Raw genomic sequence first — 17,852 nt, forward strand, 5'->3', positions numbered from 1 at the left:
TGGATACAGAAACTGTGGTACATTTACACAATGGAGTACTACTCAGCTATTAAAAACAATGAATTTATGAAATTCTTGGGCAAATGGATGTATCTGGAGCAAGACGACAATTCTCAAGTTAATGTCACTCAGCTCCAGGGCCACCAACCACGAACACAATCACCAGGATCTAGTGACAAGCCTAGGCCTGCTGAAAAGCTGTTACCGTCCAAGAAACAACGCCAAGGCACATAACCACCGCACCACGAGGAGATCTTATAGGACAAGTGTGCGCGCTCCTACACTCAGCAGCCAGACTGTTGATACAATGGATCTCTAAGAGATAAAAGTCCTCTGGGAACCTCACACAGAGGCCAGGAAAGGGCCAAAGCCCTGATGCCTGCCCAGGGAGGAACTCGGCTTCCAGAAGTGACATCATCATTCTGCTAGGTCATCAGGCCACCTGGTAGGACCAGAAGCTAGACAATAAGGGTTCAGTGATAGATGGGCCCACACCTTGGCCTGGACTGCTCAGCTATGCATAACACTTTCCCTCTGTTCAAACCTAAGCTTTGCGTTAGGATCCCCAACAACAGACATGCCGATCACAGGACTCTTTCTATTTGTTCCTCTTCCCTATGTGATCACACTGCATAAATCTCCTTTCTCTGCTTTTCACTATAACTCGTGCATTACTGAGCCCAAGCTTTAACCCTAAAGCCTGGAAAACTGGTGATTTTGCCAACTACCATTTCCAAAGCGAGGTCTGCAAAGCTCTTATATAAACTATTCAGTATGGGAATAGAAGGCGACTATGATAAAATATTGCTGTTCCTCCAGTCTGCGGGTTCTGCATCCTCAGACCCACTCAACTGCAGATGGAAAATAATCAGAACTATATTTTCCATCTGTATAGGACATGCACAGGCTGTTGTCTTGTCATTGCCCTAAACAATAAGTACGACTTCTGCCATAGCATTTTATTGCAGTGGGAATCATGAGCCCATCTCAAGACGACGGAAGGGCTACAGGGGTGGGTGGGTTCAAAATGGATGCTATGCTATGTTCCAACAAGTGACTTGGGCATCTGCAGATTCTGGTGAGGGATGTACTAATGAGGTTAAATATTCTCTGAAGATTTCTACTCCCAGATACACGGTGGAACAAATTTCTGAAAAGTCCGTTTACAAAGTCTTTACATGGGATTTTGAGCAAAAACTATTATCCTCTTAAGAGGCACCATAACTAAAAATCTTTAGGGTTTTCCCCTTAGCCAAAAACATGTTTTTAATAGAAAGTAGGAATGAAATTGGGTCTACTTAATAGTAAAGCAGCGCATGCTCACACATACGGGACCTTGGATTCAATCCTCAGCGCTGAAGGAAGGACTGGAATATACAGATGGCAAAACATCACGGGGAAAGTTGACCCATGTCACATGCCATCAGCAGATCAAAACCAAGATGATACCACTAGACACACACTGTGACTCACTAAGACCCAGGACACTGGCAGTACCTAGTGCTGGCTGGCATACAGAGCACCAAGAACTCCAACTTATCCCTAGGAAAGAGTGCAAGACAGTACAGTCACTTTGTACAGTGGCTCTTTATAAAGCTGAATATTTTTTTGCCATTTAATCCAGGAAGTCATGATCTTCGGTATTTATTCAAAGGAGTTGAGACACATCTACACTAATCTGCACATGAATATTTTATAGCATCCTCATTTATATTTTCTAAAACTTGCTTCCAAGCATGAATAAATAGTTCATTCTTCACTCTTCAGAAAGCGAATGAATAGTCCAGGCAATGGACCAGTATTTGGTGTTAAGATGAGATAGGCTATTAAGACATGAAGGACACTTAAATGCACGTTGCTAAGTGAAAGATGCCACTTGGAAAAAAGCTACCAAGTGCCTGAGCAGTTGGTAGCTTTCAACATTCAAGAAAAGACAAATTATAGAGACAGTAAAATTATCAGTGGTTGCCAGGGAAGGGGTAATGAACAGGCAGAGCACAGAGCATTGTCAGGCAGTAGAACTATTTGGTATAGTCCTATAACCATGGACACAGCACACTTGAGAGCAACTAGCAGAATATACAACACCAGGACAGAACCTTAATGTCAGCCAATAGCTCTGGGGGACACTGATGCATCAAGGTAGTTTGGTCGACTGTAACAAATTACCAGTGGGAGAGGAATGTTGAAGGTGGGGAGCACTGAAGTTTGGGGTAGATAAGAAGAGGTCCAGTTTTGCAGTGAGTCTAAAACTTCTCTAAAAACTTAAAGCTAGGGCTGCCAGCATAACTGCCACCCTGACAGACACTGAGGCTCCACATGAGATGGAAGGCTAACACTCACATTTGGCTCCTCCACTCCTCCCTCACTGGCCAGTGTAAGGCTCTCTTCCCAGTAGGAGTCTCTTCTCTGGTCTGTGAGAACCTTAAACCTGGCCTTTATTGTCTCAGAGTTACTGCAAAGGCTGTCCCATGGTGGGGGGAGGGGGGGAGTCAACTACAGCAACTACAGTCACCACCTGGAGGACCGGATGAGTGAGAGGAAGGGAGAGGAACGGGGCCACCATTACCTCCAGATGTGCGAGCCAGGCCTACCTGATGTTTTCCAGGGCATCTGTTATCTGCTGTTGCTCAATGTCATAGAGTTTCACCTTGAAGCCTCCACTGGCAAACAGCATAGCCCAGCTCCGACCGATGAGCCCACTAGGGAGAAAAGGAAGAAAGGACTCAGGTCATTAATCCCTCCACTCACTCATCATGTTCATAAAGCAACTATTAAAAAATTACAGAATAGCCCACTCTTTTTTAGGGGCTGTAAGAGTTCCGTTTCAAGACAGAGTTTCTCTATGTAGCCCTGGTTGTCCCATAACTCACTCATCCTGTAGACCAGGCTGACCTTGAGGTCAAAGATCCACCTGCCTCTGCCTCCAGAATGCTGGGATTCAAGGTGTGCATGTCACCGCCCTGCCACAAGGTCCCACTCTTACAACATTTAATAAATACATGAAAAGTTTGCATCTTGACAATGTTATCTCTTAAACCATTACCTGCCTCCACCTATACTGGGCATGCGCAGGGGCAAAGCTGCCATCTGTGCTGCACACAGAGACATTCCTTGCCATTTTTTTCTAAATGGTACAGTGTGACACCTGTTTACACAGCCCTTATGTTAGATTGAACACAACACCAGAAATCTAAAAGGAATTTAAAGGGAAGATGTGTGGCACCTCTCTGCAAATGCTACCACCTTTATTAACATAAGAGACTTGAGCATCTATGTTGATACCCTCTGGGGACCTTAGAACTCCGGAATACTAAGGGACAACTGCATCTTCTCTATCAGTCCTCCACCCCAGGTAACGGCCGCCACCATCATCACATTTGATCGTGGAATAACTGTCAGACATCATAAGACACTTTGCAGGCCTCATCTCGGTTAATCTTTATAATAACCCTAGACTGTAGATGCCATGGATTCTTCTCTTATGCTTGAAAGGAAGGCATCAAGGGATTAATTCCACCCTGGCTGCTTGCACTGTGACAAGAAGATGAAGCCAAGAGTCTGACTCAAGAGCCCTTACTCTTTTTTATTTGTAGGTTTTTGTCTTGATTTTTATAAAGAATAGTTGGGATTTTATCATAAGACGTTTTTAATATACACCCCAGCATGTGGGTTACGAGAAAGAAGTACTAAGAATCACACACCAGAGAGCATGTGAGCTTCCCTAAGGCGGGAAACCCTCAACATCTAACTTTTATTTCTCCTGCTTCCAGACAAGGTCTCCTGTAACAACCCAGGCTGGCCAGAGAGCTGAAGAAAACCTTGAACCAATTCCTCAGCTTCTACCTCTGGAATGCTGGGATTTCAGGTATGCGCCACCACCCCAGTTTAGAGAGTGCTGAAGAGCAAAGCCACAGTTTCTTCTGGACCAGGCTGCACTCTACCAGATGAGCTTAGAACGGAGCATACATCTACCCTGTATACTACCCTCCCTTGCAGACTTACTGTAGAAGAGAAAAACCCAAAAAGGTCAGTTTCCAAAGGACTAAAAACAAAATCATAAAACACACATATAACAAATGTCTTACTCCAGAACCAGGGGGCCAGGAAAGCCCTGAGTTCAGGGCCAGCATGGACTGCATACATAGTAAGATATGTATCCAAAGAAAGTCCAGAACACTCCCAGGGTCCAAACTGGCTTCTAATCCCATCCTTTGAGCAAGCAAGATAGAAGATGACTCTGGAGCATTCGGCAGCACCAGAAAGCCAGGAAGTGCTAACGCTGATGTCTGACGGGCCCAGCAGGTCAGACAGACACGTACAACCATCAAGAGAGTGCCCAGTAGCCAAGGCTATAAAATCCAATTCCTATCACATAGAAATGAGTGAATAAAACTTCCCTTCAGAAGAATTCCAATAATTTTATACAGTGACACCATTCTTAGAGACACTCGGTCTCACTCTTTGATGACTGTTCTTGGTTGTCAACTTGACTTTATGTGAAATAACTAAAACCCAAGCAGATAGGCACGTCTGTGAGGCCTTTTCCTTAATTGAATCATTTCCAAGTGGGAACACACACTTTTTTTTTTTTATCTTGTAGACCAAGTCTTGATTTTTATTACTTAGAAAAGTTGCATATTTATTTTGCTTTCTGACTCTGTGCTTGTGCCTTCAATACTTTCACAACGATTTTCTGCTCCTCAATAAGGAAAGACAGGTTGATCCTGTCACGGACACACTTGGCGCACATGGAACCACCATAGGCCCTGCTGATGTGTTTCTTTGTCTTAGACAATCCCATAAGGACTTTGGGCCTCACAGCACGAACCCCTCGAAGTCTGCCTGGGCATACTCCACATGCGGATTTAGGTTCTTTCCCAACCTCCTTGGTGTAAAGGTGAACAATCCTGTTGCCAGGGGTTCGAGACAGCCTAGTTTTGTTAGAGGCTGTGTTGTAGGAAAGCCTAAGACAGTATGTCAAACACTGGACCATCCCCAGTGCCTCTAAGCACCGTCCCTGGAAGAGGAATAGCGGGAACACACACCTTTAATCCAGATCCTAGAGGCGGGAAATTCCACCCTTAATCTTGGCCACTCCTTCTGCAGGTAGCCCATACAAAGGACGTGGGAAAAGGAGGCATTTGTTCTTTGCCTGCCCTTACTACTCATTGGCAAGTCCATTTCTTCACTGGCAGCAGAGCCTACTTCCTCAGGATCCTGGTGCATACTGAAGACCAGCTGAGATATCCAGCCTCGTGGAAAAAACAACTACGAGACTCTTGGATGTTCCACTGGGAGACTAGCTGGACCACAGCCCATAGGCCACTCTAAAAGACTACATGATATAATATTATGTATATTTCTATATATATGCTATATAAATATATTTATTTGTTCTCTCTATATGTATATATGTATACACACACACACACACACACACACACACATATATATATATATATATATATATATATATATATATATATATTCATTCTATCAGATCTGAACCCTGACTAATACACCCTCCATCTACCCCTAAATGAAGTTTAAGCAGAGGCACTCTCAAAAGCACAGAAATGAAGGAAACAGAGTAACGCAGCCTTGGAGAAACCTGGCAAACATGACCTCAGCAGGTGTTCAAGTCACTACCAATTACGGTGAGTCATGATAACTGTTCACTCCCTTGATATGCTGTGATGAGAATGGCCCTTGACCTTTGAGCGCTTCCTCCCACCCCCAAGACCTCAGTTTAATCAGGAGCAAAATATTAGGAGAGTAAACAGAATTCAACTTCTTGCCTAGTGTTCTTCAAAATTGTCAAGGTCATCAAGAACAAGGAATGTCTCAGAAACTGTCACAATCCAGAAACAACAAATGAGGTGGCCCTCTGCATAGGTGAGGGGTTAGCTCCAGGCCTTCCTGCCCCTGTCCTAGTGGGTGGCCATGTCCATAACCTAAAATGGCACAGCATTTGCTCAGAACCTTCACCCATCCTCCTACATCTGTAGATCCCACCTTGAACATTTATAAACAACTTATACAGCTAAAACAATGAAAATACTATTGTGCAGGACTGTCATATTCCATTGTTTACATCCCTAATGCTATAACCCTCTAATATAGTTCCTTATGTTGTACTGACCCCCAACCATAAAATCATTTCGTTGCTACTTCATAAGTGTAATTTTGATACTGGTATAAATCATAATGTAAATATCTGTTTTCCGATGGTCTTAGGCGACCCCTGTGAAAGAGTCATTCCACCCCAAAGGAGCCGAGACCTATAAGTCCAGAACCACTGGCTTAGAAGGTAACTACAGGAAAAAGTCTGCACACATGAAGTCAGGCACTTTTTTGTCAATTATTTTCAGTCCTTGTTTGGTTAAATCTCCAGATATGGATCCCAAGGACACAGAAGTGTCAAAGACAGTCTCCCCTCTGAGACCAGTTCTAGCTAAACTCTATTGTTGGACGATCTGTGTGCAGGCAGGCACGAGAGTGCCTGGCAGTGCCTAGAAGAAAATGGCACACCCAAACAGGACCTTGCTCCATCTGAATCTCAAGGACTGGAGGAGGTTCACTAGATGGCAACTGGATCTTTCTCGTACTTATCTCAGCATGCAGATAACATTTCAGTTAACTTTGTGCAAGGAGGGGGGGTGGAAAGACTTTATACGCTTGTTTGACCGGATGAACTCCATGCTCTGGGAACCTTTGTAATCTTGGCACATTGTACAGTAGAGCTTGATAAGTGTTAGTTGTTACAATAACAACAACAAAAAAAAGCTGACTCTAGATAAAGGTCAGCGGCACATCCTATGGGATCAACACAAGAGCAACAGCAGTTTGCTGGAGATGCATAGAGTGCCAGCACACCAACTGTGTGCCAGGCACTACTCCAGCTCCTGAGCTTACAGTGGGCGGAAGACAGCCAACTAACGGAAGTGCTGAGAAAGAGGTGAAGTAGCTGGAAGTAGGACCTTGAGTAGGAAGTGGTCGGGATGCAGAGGGAACTCTGAAAGCACCATCAGCAACTATCAGTTTGTTGCAGGAGGCAAGGGACCAAACCTGAAGGTGTCTGGAAGAAATGTGCCCCAGCAGAGCTGGAGTATGCTTGCAGGTCCAGGTGGGCAGGTCAGCACCACTAGCATAGAGGTGTTAGGAAAGAGGCAGAGGATGAGGTCAGAGAGCGGAGGGCAGAGGGGTGATCTCATTACATACAGAGCCAGAGCGTCTCAGAGGCCACAGCAGGATTTAGGCTTTTAATCTGGTAGCTAATGAAAGGTTTTAGATTACAGACATGAACAGACTGGTTTTAAAAATTTAAAAGGAGCAGTCTGGAACTGGGCATGGTGATGCATACCAGCTCTCAGGAGGCTGTCAAAAGGATTTTGGGTTTAAAGATATTCTTGGTTATACAGGAATATCCTGCAGCATGCAATCACACACACACACACACACACACACACACACACACACACACACACACGCTGGGCAGCAACTACAGTTCTCAGTCAGCCCTGAGATCAACAAGGGAACGAGATGCTCCACTGTGTGCTGAGACGTAAACTGGACTGTGCAGATGGATGGTTGTATTTAAGGCATTGTCCACTCCTGATACGTTCACCTTAAGATGGGTTTTTTCCAACACAGCCCTATCATAAGTCATGAAATGTCTGTACTTGTAAGGAGTGCAGAGGCCGTTACAGGACATGGTGGTGTACGTGGACAAGGGTGGCAGGAGGATGAAAAGAGGACAACTGGGTTCTTGATTTATATCTTAATAATTGCCGGTGGCCTAGATGATGTAGGAAAAAAGAATCAATGCCAAATTATGTTCCAAGAAAGAATGAGAGGTCATTAACTCTGTTGGTGAAGACTTTAGGAAATAATTAGTTCGGTGCAGGATATTTTTAAGTGGGAAGCAGATATTAAAGGGGTATAGAGCTAGCACACAACTGGATAGGAACTAGGTTCAGAGTCAAGGCCTGGCCTAAGATGTCAATGTGGGCATTGCTGTATGGACATTCCTAAAAATGTGATTAATGAGACCCCCAGGAAAGTGAAGGTTGACACAGAAAGCAAAGGTTTAGGCTTTGGGACAGTCCAACTTACTTTCTCTCTCTCTTTCTCTTTCTCTCTCTCTCTCTCTCTCTCTCTCTCTCTCTCTCTCTCTCTCTCTCTCGTTTTTGGTTTTTTGTTTGTTTGTTTGTTTGTTTGTTTGAGATAGGATCTCATTATATAGCCCTGGCTGGCCTGGTTATGTAACCAACAGAATGTTTCTACTCTGGTGGGGAAGTGCAGGGCTGGCCAGATAACTCAACAAGTACAAGTGGTTGTACACATGCCTGCCCGCCTGAGTTCAGTCCTAGATCTCCTAAGATGAAGGAAGAGAACTGACTGCTGAGAACTGTCCTCTGATCCCCACATATACCCTGTAGCATGAGCAAATGCTATAGATAGCTGGATGGATGGATAGATGGGTAGATAGCTAAATGATAGATATAGACAGACAGACAGACAGACAGATAGATAGATGACAACCAAAGGAGAACACAGCACCACATGTTCACAAGCCATTGATCAGGTTCAGATTTGGGCTGACACTCAAGACATTGGGTTTAGCTGGATAAACAGGGTTGTGGATCAAGGTAAGGACAGTCTTAGGGGTCTGGTGTCAAGAGGAGTCTGCCAGGGAAAGGCAAGGCAAAAGCAGCCTCTAATTATAACAACCAGTCTCAGGAACTGAAAGATTAGATGGACATAGATTTGGCAGTTTCTATGCTGTGGGAGATCTGACTCCATGTTCTACATTATCAGAATCATCTATAATTAATATAAGATTATATACAAATTTTAATCAAACTCATAGAGCTCTAAATTTGTACTAATCAATATGTTAGACTTTAGTCATGGGTAGCCATTAAAATTTAGATTACAGTCAAGTAAATGTTAAAATTCTGTTGGTGAGCAGAACGGGACACAGTTCAAGTACTCGATGTCTCAGTGGCTACCAGGTAGGACAGCAAGGTTGAACAGATGCCTCTCCACACATCTGTTCTGAACATGCCGATTTTCCTTGGTCATTACTCCCTGAACAATAAACAAGCAATTACATGCCATTTACACCACATTAGGTGGGGCATAAAGATGAAGAAATTGGGGGAACATGGAAAGGGATTGGATTCCTCGACCAGAATCTGGCTTAAGTCTTTCACCAGCTGTGAGTCACAACAATAACAACATCTTTTATAAAGCTTCTTTGTCAGAGAGAGACAATATTCCTTTTTCGTCCTTCCTTCCTCTTTTAAAAATTTATTTATTTAATATGAGTACACTGTCATTGTCTTCAGACACACCAGAAAAGGGCATCGGATCCTATAACAGAGGGTTGTGAGCAACCATGTGGTTCCTGGGAATTGAACTCAGGACCTCTGGAAGAGCAGCCTGTACTCTTAACCACTAAGCCATCTATCTCTTCAATCCTGACAATATTCCATTTATACAAAGGTTTCTTAAGAAGAATGTTAAAGCCAGGCGTGGTGGCGCACGCCTTTAATCCCAGCACTCGGGAGGCAGAGGCAGGTGGATTTCTGAGTTCGAGGCCAGCCTGGTCTACAGAGTGAGTTCCAGGTCAGCCAGGGCTAAACAGAGAAACCCTGTCTCGAAAAACCAAAAAAAGAAGAAGAAGAAGGAGGAGGAGGAGGAGGAGGAGGAGGAGGAGGAGGAGGAGAAGAAGAAGAAGGTTAAAACAGCAAAGAGCCATATTTAAGGGCTAAGAGTATACAGCCTTACTCACACATATAAAATATCAATTTCTGAGCATGTCAACCCTTGTGGCCTATAGTTTTAGCGTATTAGCTGTAATCCTATCTAATGTACCTCAGAAACTGCTCTATGGTCTCACTGAAGTTCATTAGCAACCCTTGAGATGTATCTTCAGAAGCCACCAAAATCTTTTTTTATATTAATAAAATATAATAAGATAAAGCACATCAGAATCGGACAAAGCAAACAAGCAAAAGAAGATGAGCCACAGAGAGACCCAATGTTGACACACTCAGGGATCCTACAAAAACACTAAACCGGAAGCCATGATATACCTGCAGAGGACCTGGTGCAGACCCGTGCAGGCCCTGGGCACGTGGCCTCGGTCTTTGTGAGTTCATATGAGCCTTGATCATGTAGATTTAGGAGGCCTTGTTCTTAGTGTCCTCCATCTCCTCTGGTTCTTACACTCTCTCTGTCTCCTCTTCTGCAGGGTTCCCTTAGTCTTGAGGGGAGAGACTTGATGGAGACATCTTGTTTAGGGCCGAGTGTCCCAAGGTCGGTCTCTCTCTCTCTCTCTCTCTCTCTCTCTCTCTCTCTCTCTCTCTCTGCATGTTTGGCTGTAGGTCTCTATATTTGTTCCCAACTGCTGCAGGAGGAAGCCAGAAGCCTCCAAAATCTCACATATGGTTTATTATAAAGACACTTAAGCAGCCCTTTCTTTTAAGAAGCCCACACTGTGTGCTTTTCCTAGGCCTTAACTCTATATTAAAATCTCACTTGATAAACTCCAACTCTACTTCATACTGACTGGTCCCAAAATTCTTTTCTGCAGCAGAGTCAAGAATCCCAGCTTTACATAAATGGAAGTTTCTAGAAAAACTTCCTTGGCTATGTCTCTAACCCATTAGTTGTTTAGCAGTGACTAAAGTCAACTATGACGTGCACAGGTTCTATGCAAATGTTCCACTATATCATGTAAGAACTCTGAGCGTCAGATGCTTGGTAACCTGTGAGGCAGGGTACCTAGGATCAACTACGTAGAGAACCTCTCGTCTTTGTGCAAGGTTCTATTAGACTGAGTTTTTCCAAAACATGAAGGGAAGGGGAACCCATCCGATGGCAAGCTAGGCTCTGAAGAGAAGGGTTCTAGGCTGAAGATGTAATTCTCTTCTTCCAACAGGCCTCCTACCTGCAATCCAATCCTCTAAAGGGCCTTCAGCAGCATTTAACAGTTTAAGACTTTCTGTGTATAGGCCAGTGAACGTTCAAAACAGTCCTCGCCTGGCCAGACACTAGCTCTAGATACTTCCATATTATGTTTATCAGAATGGTGACTTATTTAACCACAAGAGAAGCCTCAGATGTGGTTAGCTCCAGGCTGTATTGCCACTGTGGGGATTCCAGTGATAAAAACCACTCTGTGATAGCTCATGTCCCAGGCTGGCCTGGAACTCTCTATATGGTCCAAGCCACGTTTCAACTCTTGATCCTCCTGCCTCTGCTCCCCGAGTGCTAAAATTTCAGGTGTAACCCACCGCATACCTGGTGGGTTTAAAAAAAAAACAAACAAACCGACAGAAGCCAAGAACTTATCAGAGCTAGATATGGTATTGCATGCCTGAAATTCTAGTCCTTTAGAAGTTGCAGATAGAGTCAGGAGGCTTAGAAGTTCAAGGGCAGCCTAACCTACATAGGATACAGTCTCAAAAAGGAAAAAAAAATGATGAAAGAGGGCAAGAAAGGAAGGAAGTAAAAAGAAATCCCTTTTACATTTCAATTTAGGAAGACCCTGTCGAGTGCCCATCCAATCTGCACCTCGCCCAATGCTGATCAAACCACAACCCTAGAGCGGTGTGGCCTCAGACTCCTGTGTGCTGACACACTGTGACAATGAGAAGGCTGGACAGAGGAATGGTGGGCTGCAGACACAGGCGAAGGAACAGGCAGTGCTGGCAAGCTGCACACATATAGAAGGGTGTGTTCTCTCCTTGGGTCTATAAAAGCAAAGGTCGAAAACTGTTAAGAGATGAGGCCACTCACAGCCAGCAACCTCCCTCAGCCTGGACTGCATTCCAAAGCAGGTGGGAGGGGGCTAGTTCTGTTCGTCCTGTTCTTATTATCTCTGTGAGAGAGTGCTGAGGAGCAAACTCAAGGCTCCCTGTATACTAGGCAATTGCTGGACCTGTTACTGACCCACATCTCCGACATAACAAGAACCGCTTTTGTTGCTTATGTTTAATTTCTTTAAGCCACAGTCTCACTTTCTGCTGAAGCCTTCTGGGTGTTGGGATTAAGGGGGTGTACTACCGTGCTCCACTTAACAACATCTCGTATTTCTTTTTTTTTTATTATATTTTATATGCTTGAGTGGTTTTTGTGTGTGCATGTGCATGCATGTGTGTGTACACGCATGTGTGCACCAAAGTGTGTGTGTGTGTGTGCGCGTGTGTGTGTGTGCACCAAGGTATATGAAGTGTCTGAGGAGATCAGAGGAGGGCTCTGGACCCTATGGAACTGAAACTACACGTGCTTGTGAGCTGCCATGTATGCCCTGGGAATTGAACCCCAAGCCTTCTGGAAAGCAATCAGTGTCCTTAATCATTTGAACATCTCTCCAGTCCTTTTCCATTTCTTTGATGCAGCTACTGCAACATTCAGTTTCTCAGTGTGGCTTGCATCTGCAGCACACAATGAGCATGGTCACTTCAGCATCACCTCAGGGCTGGAAAGTTCCTGCCTGTTCCTTTTGCTTTGTTATCCCCAGTGCTATGTAATTAACGACCCCCACCCCTGTCCTTAAGCATTCTACCACCCTCTAACTTTATCTGAACATCTAGACACCTGAAATCCATATGACAAGAGCCCAGAAAAGAAGAAATGTAAGGTCCTTCCCATTTTGATGCATCTTAAAGTTTCAAAATTCCTAAATCTATCAGAAAAGCTACCTTGGGGCACAGCTGCAAAGCATCGGGGAAAGACTTCAGTAGCAAAGTCGGTCCTATTATAGTTTTATCACTAATGCCAGCCAGATTTAAAGAAGGTCGTTCTGGGTCCATTTTGTTTGTTTGTTTATTTTTAAAGACTTGTCTTGTTATTATAGCCATAGATGGCCTCAAACTTAAGAGTAATCCTTCTCTGCCTCACTCTCCTGGGTGCTAGGATTTCAGGCAACACCAAGCCTGATTACTACTTTTAAAATTACCTGTGTGTCTACAGCTACCTTTTCATGAGGACAAGCTGCTTCTAAGATACTGATTTAAGTGAGCTGCGTAAAGCTGGACATTATTAAATGTTTCCTAGGAAGGGCACATTAGCGCTGTCACAGACTCAGAGGCAGAGAGAGAGTATGTATACCTATTGCGGGTTCTCTGTATGTGGAAGAATTAACAGATTTTTCAGGAATATTCAGGACAACACTTTGAAGAAAATATCTGTCTCAAAGAGTTTATTTAAAAAAAAAAAAAAACTGTAGGCTAAGAGCCTCCACTGCTAACTGAGGACCTATTGACAGTTGGTGGCTTCTGGGGAGGGAGAACCAGTTTTCTTTAGGAGTATGGCCCCTGAGATTGTTAACCGACCACTCATGGATATTCCCATACCCATGAATATATACAGGCAGCACAAAAAGTCACAATATTGGGAGATGTGGAGAGGTGGACGTAGAGGGTGAATATGATCAAAATACATTTTCTAAAATTCTCAAATAATTCATAAAATGTTATATTATAATTACAATTGCCCCAAAGCAAAATTCTGGAATCTTATTAAAGAGGAAGATTACAGAATATAAATCTCCGCTTTAATATTGTACTGGCTAGTTTAATGTCAACTTGGCACAAGCTGGAGTCATCAGGGAGAGGGAGCCTCAACTGAGAAAATGTCTCCAGAAGATTCTGCTGTAGGTCAGCTTGGGGGCATTTTCTTAATTGGTGATTAATATGAGAAGGCCCAGCCCACTGTGGGTGGGGCCATCCCTGGGCTAGTGGTTCTGAGTTCTACAAAAAAGCATATGGCTGAGCAAACCATGGGGAGCAAGCCAGTAAGCAACACCCCTCCATGGCCTCTGCATCCACTCCTGCCTCCAAGTTCCTGGCCTATTGTGAGTTCCTTCCTTGACTTCCCTCAGTGATGGGCTGCCACCTGGAAGTGTAAACAGAAATAAACCCTTTCCTTCCCAAGTCGCCTTAGTCATGGTGTCTCATCACAGTAATAGCAACCCTAACATAGACAAATATGGAGGTCTTCACATATGTGGGGCCATCTCTATAGGAAACATCTGAACACCTGTCGATTGGGACCAGGGGGAGTAGATATGGATTAAAGTGCTAACGTGGGCAACACAGTATCAGCATGTAGAAGCTTCCAGAAGCCAGCTTTATCTTAGAGAAGACTAACTGAACTGAGGACTAAATCCTATGTCTGGTGAGAAGAGGGTTCGAGTTAAGGCAGGTCCAGCACCAGGATACACAGTGCTTAGCTTTAAACCTTGCCCTCCATGCCCATACCTACCCTCCCCCGACAGCCGTCCTAAACAAGCTCAAGTCTAGAATAGGTTTGCCACCACAGAACAGTGGGTAATGATGTTCCCAGTGACTGGGAAATAGTTGTGTAAAGATGACGTGACAGCGACAGCCTGGGAACACCACTCAAATGCCCGTCTGTCCTCATTTCTATCCCAGTTACTCAAGCTGTCACTTCCTGGTTTTCTATCTTTCCCTCCTACAGCCTCAGACCATGAGGTTTGGTTTTGGTTTTTGGTTTTTTTTTTTTCCCCTCCATCCTTAGTTCCCATAAGTCTACTCTTCTCTGCCATTTTAAAACAGTCTTCCCAGAAGCTCACAGGGTTGAATGGTCCTAAGGAAAAGTAGCCTTGGTGGAAAGGGCGATAGAAAATAATTAAATCTGGCTGAGAAACACCTGAAAAAATGTTCAACATCCTTAGTCATCAGGGAAATGCAAATCAAAACAACCCTGAAATTCCATCTCACTCCAGTCAGAATGGCTAAGATTAAAAATTCAAGTGACAGCAGATGCTGGCGAGGTTGTGGAGAAAGAGGAACACTCCTCCATTGCTGGTGGGATTGCAAGCTTGTACAACCACTCTGGAAATCAGTCTGGCAGTTCCTCAGAAAATTAGACATAGTACTACTGGAGGACCCAGCACTACCTCTTCCAGAAGATGCTCCAACATGTAATAAGGACACATGCTCCACTATGTTCTTAGCAGCCTTATTTATAATAGNCAGAAGCTGGAAAGAACCCAGATGTCCCTCTATAGAGGAATGGATACAGAAACTGTGGTACATTTTACACAATGGAGTACTACTCAGCTATTAAAAACAATGAATTTATGAAATTCTTNGGCAAATGGATGTATCTGGAGGATATCATCCTTAGTGAGGTAACCCAATCACAAAAAGAACTCACATGATAAGCACTCACTGATAAGTGGATATTAGCCCAGAAACTTAGAATACCCAAGATACATCATGCAAAACACAAGAAAACCAAGAAGGAAGAGCATCATGTGGATACTTCATTCCTCCTTAGAATAAGGAACAAAATACCCATGAAAGGATATAGATACAGAGACAAAATTTAGAGCTAAGATGAAAGGATGGACTATTCAGAGACTACCCCATCCGGGGATCCATCCCATCATCAGCCACCAAACCCAGATACTAATGCACATGCCAGCAAGATTCTGCTGAAGGGACCCTGATATAGTGGCCTCTTGTGAGGCTATGCCAGTGCCTGGCAAACACAGAAGTGAATGCTCACAGTCAGCTATTGGATGGAACACAGGGCCCCCAATGGAGGAGCTAGAGAAAGTACCCAAGGAGCTGAAGGGGGCTGCAACCCTGTAGGTGGAACAACAATATGAACTAACCAGTACCCCCTGAGCTTGTGTCTCTAGCTGCATATGTAGCAGAAGATGGCCTAATTGGCCATCACTGGGAAGAGAGGCCCCTTGGTCTTACAAACTTTATATGACCCAGCACAGGGGAAGGCCAGGGCCAAGTAGTGGGAGTGGGTTGGTAGGGGAGCAGGGGCGGGGGGGGGGATGGTATAGGGAACTTTCGGGATAGCATTTGAAATGTAAATAAAGAATATAATAATAATAATAATAATAATAATAATAATAATAATAATAATAATTTTTAAAAGAAAATATTTAAATCAAAGCCAAATTTCTAGATGGGTATGTTCTGTAATCCCAACACTGAGGGGGTTTGAGGGGCAGACTGAGGCATTAGGACACCCTCAGTGATACGGGAATTAGGAGTTTATAGCAGTAACTCATATTCTTCTGCTGTTACTGTTTCCGAGGCTTACTGCCTCCATCTGCTAACCTAGGCCTAGTCCTAGAAGCTTCAGTGCTTTCAGCCTCTGAGACTTACTGCTAAATAAGCTCATGCCTTCCTAGTTCTGAGCTCTGATTGGCTGGCTCAAACTCCTCGCCAGGCTGACTGGTTCCATCTGACTTCTCAGTTTCTCCTTAATTACTCTACTAGGCCTGCAACTAACTCAGGCCGTATGTTCTACTCTTCTGGCTCATTCTGTCTTCACCTGTGTCTAGCTTGTTCTCCAACTTTTTTCTGTAAAACTCTCCCTGTAAAACTGCTCCTCTCTCCAGTAGCTTCCTTTTCCTTTCTCTTCTCAGGAGAGCTGGACGTATCCTAGTCTTTCATGTCTTTCTCTGGTTCATCATTCTGTCTGCCACTCAGTTAGACTTTCGAACATGGGTGCCTCCTTCTACAAACCACTTTACCTTCGTTGTTTGGGTTTAAAGGTGTGTAGTAAAGGTGTGTCTGTGTTCCAGCCAGAAGGACTAAAGGTGTGTGCTAAGACTGAGCCACACCACAACTAGAAACAGCTTTTTTTTTTTTTCAGTAAATAACACAATCTTGGCGTCCACAATAAGATTAAATATCCTGCATCAGAGTTCAGCTTGGGCTACATGAACCCTGTCACACACACACACACACACACACACAAACACACACACACACACTTACAGTGAGCCAGTAATCTGGCACATATTCATAGTTCTGGCACTTTTAGAGGTCTGAAGCAGGAGAACCATGAGATCAAGGCCAGCCTAGGCTACATAGTAAGGTCCTAGATCAGATGGGGTAAAAATGACCTAGGGTATAGGTCAATAAGGAACTTACACACACTTGGAAGGCCCTGAGTTTAATCCCCCCACACTTCAAGAAAAATGGGAAGAAAGGGAGGGAGGGAAGGAGTGAGAGGGAACAGGATAGAGAGATGGAAGAGGAAGGAAAGCCCAGGGAGAGGCCTGGAGTGTAAAGGTATTTGCCATGAAAACCTAGGGACCTAATATGAGTTTGATCCCCAGACCCCACAAAAGGGCATGGAGAAAGCCAACTCCACAAGGTTGTTTTTTGATCTCTACTCATGCTACATATACCTACATACATTCACACATACACACACAAATAAATACTTTTTTAAAACTTGTCTAACTTCTTTCAAAAGAAAACAGTGAATCGCTGCCAGGGCTGCTTCTGTTGTTTTTGGTTTTGTTTGAGACTCTTGCCCAGGTTGGCCTGGAACTTGAGATCCTTCCATCGCCACCTCCCTAGGATTAGTGCGCAGGTGCGCAGGGGCACAGCCGCGCCAAGCTCTTCAGCCAGGTGTTAAGGAATTGATTTACACTCTGGGCACCATCTGTTAAACGGATATTCCCATGATTCACCCACGGGGCCCTGAAAGATAGAGACGGTCAGTGACAGAGACGACAGAAATAAAGTTGACAGAGATGAGATAGATGGTAGAAGATAGGTAATAGATATAATATAGATGGATAGATAGATAGATAGATGATTGACTGACAGCTGGATAAGCAAACGAGAAAGAAGGACGGGGAAGGATGAGGGAGTAAACAGAAGACACATTAGAAGACAATGGCTCGGGGGCTGGTGAGATGGCTCAGTGGGTAAGAACACCCGACTGTTCTTCCAAAGGTCCAGAGTTCAAATCCCAGCAACCACATGGTGGCTCATAACCATCTGTAACAAGATCTGACACCCTCTTCTGGAGTGTCTGAAGAC

The 17,852-nt window shown here is 44.1% G+C and overlaps 1 protein-coding gene and 1 pseudogene across 1 annotated transcript in view; both read right to left on the minus strand.

Moving 5' to 3' along the window:
- The window catches only part of Cryl1 (crystallin lambda 1), a 115,653-nt gene that overhangs the window by 96,318 nt on the left and 1,483 nt on the right, over positions 1 to 17,852 (minus strand). The window contains exon 2 of the mRNA XM_021203552.1: positions 2,595 to 2,702. Within this exon, the coding sequence (XP_021059211.1) occupies positions 2,595 to 2,702 (108 nt within the window). The remainder of the gene's footprint in view (positions 1 to 2,594; positions 2,703 to 17,852) is intronic.
- On the minus strand, positions 4,642 to 4,996 carry LOC110325515 (annotated as a pseudogene).

This window comes from Mus pahari, chromosome 8 (assembly GCF_900095145.1).
Source record: "Mus pahari chromosome 8, PAHARI_EIJ_v1.1, whole genome shotgun sequence".
Taxonomy (NCBI): domain Eukaryota; kingdom Metazoa; phylum Chordata; class Mammalia; order Rodentia; family Muridae; genus Mus; species Mus pahari.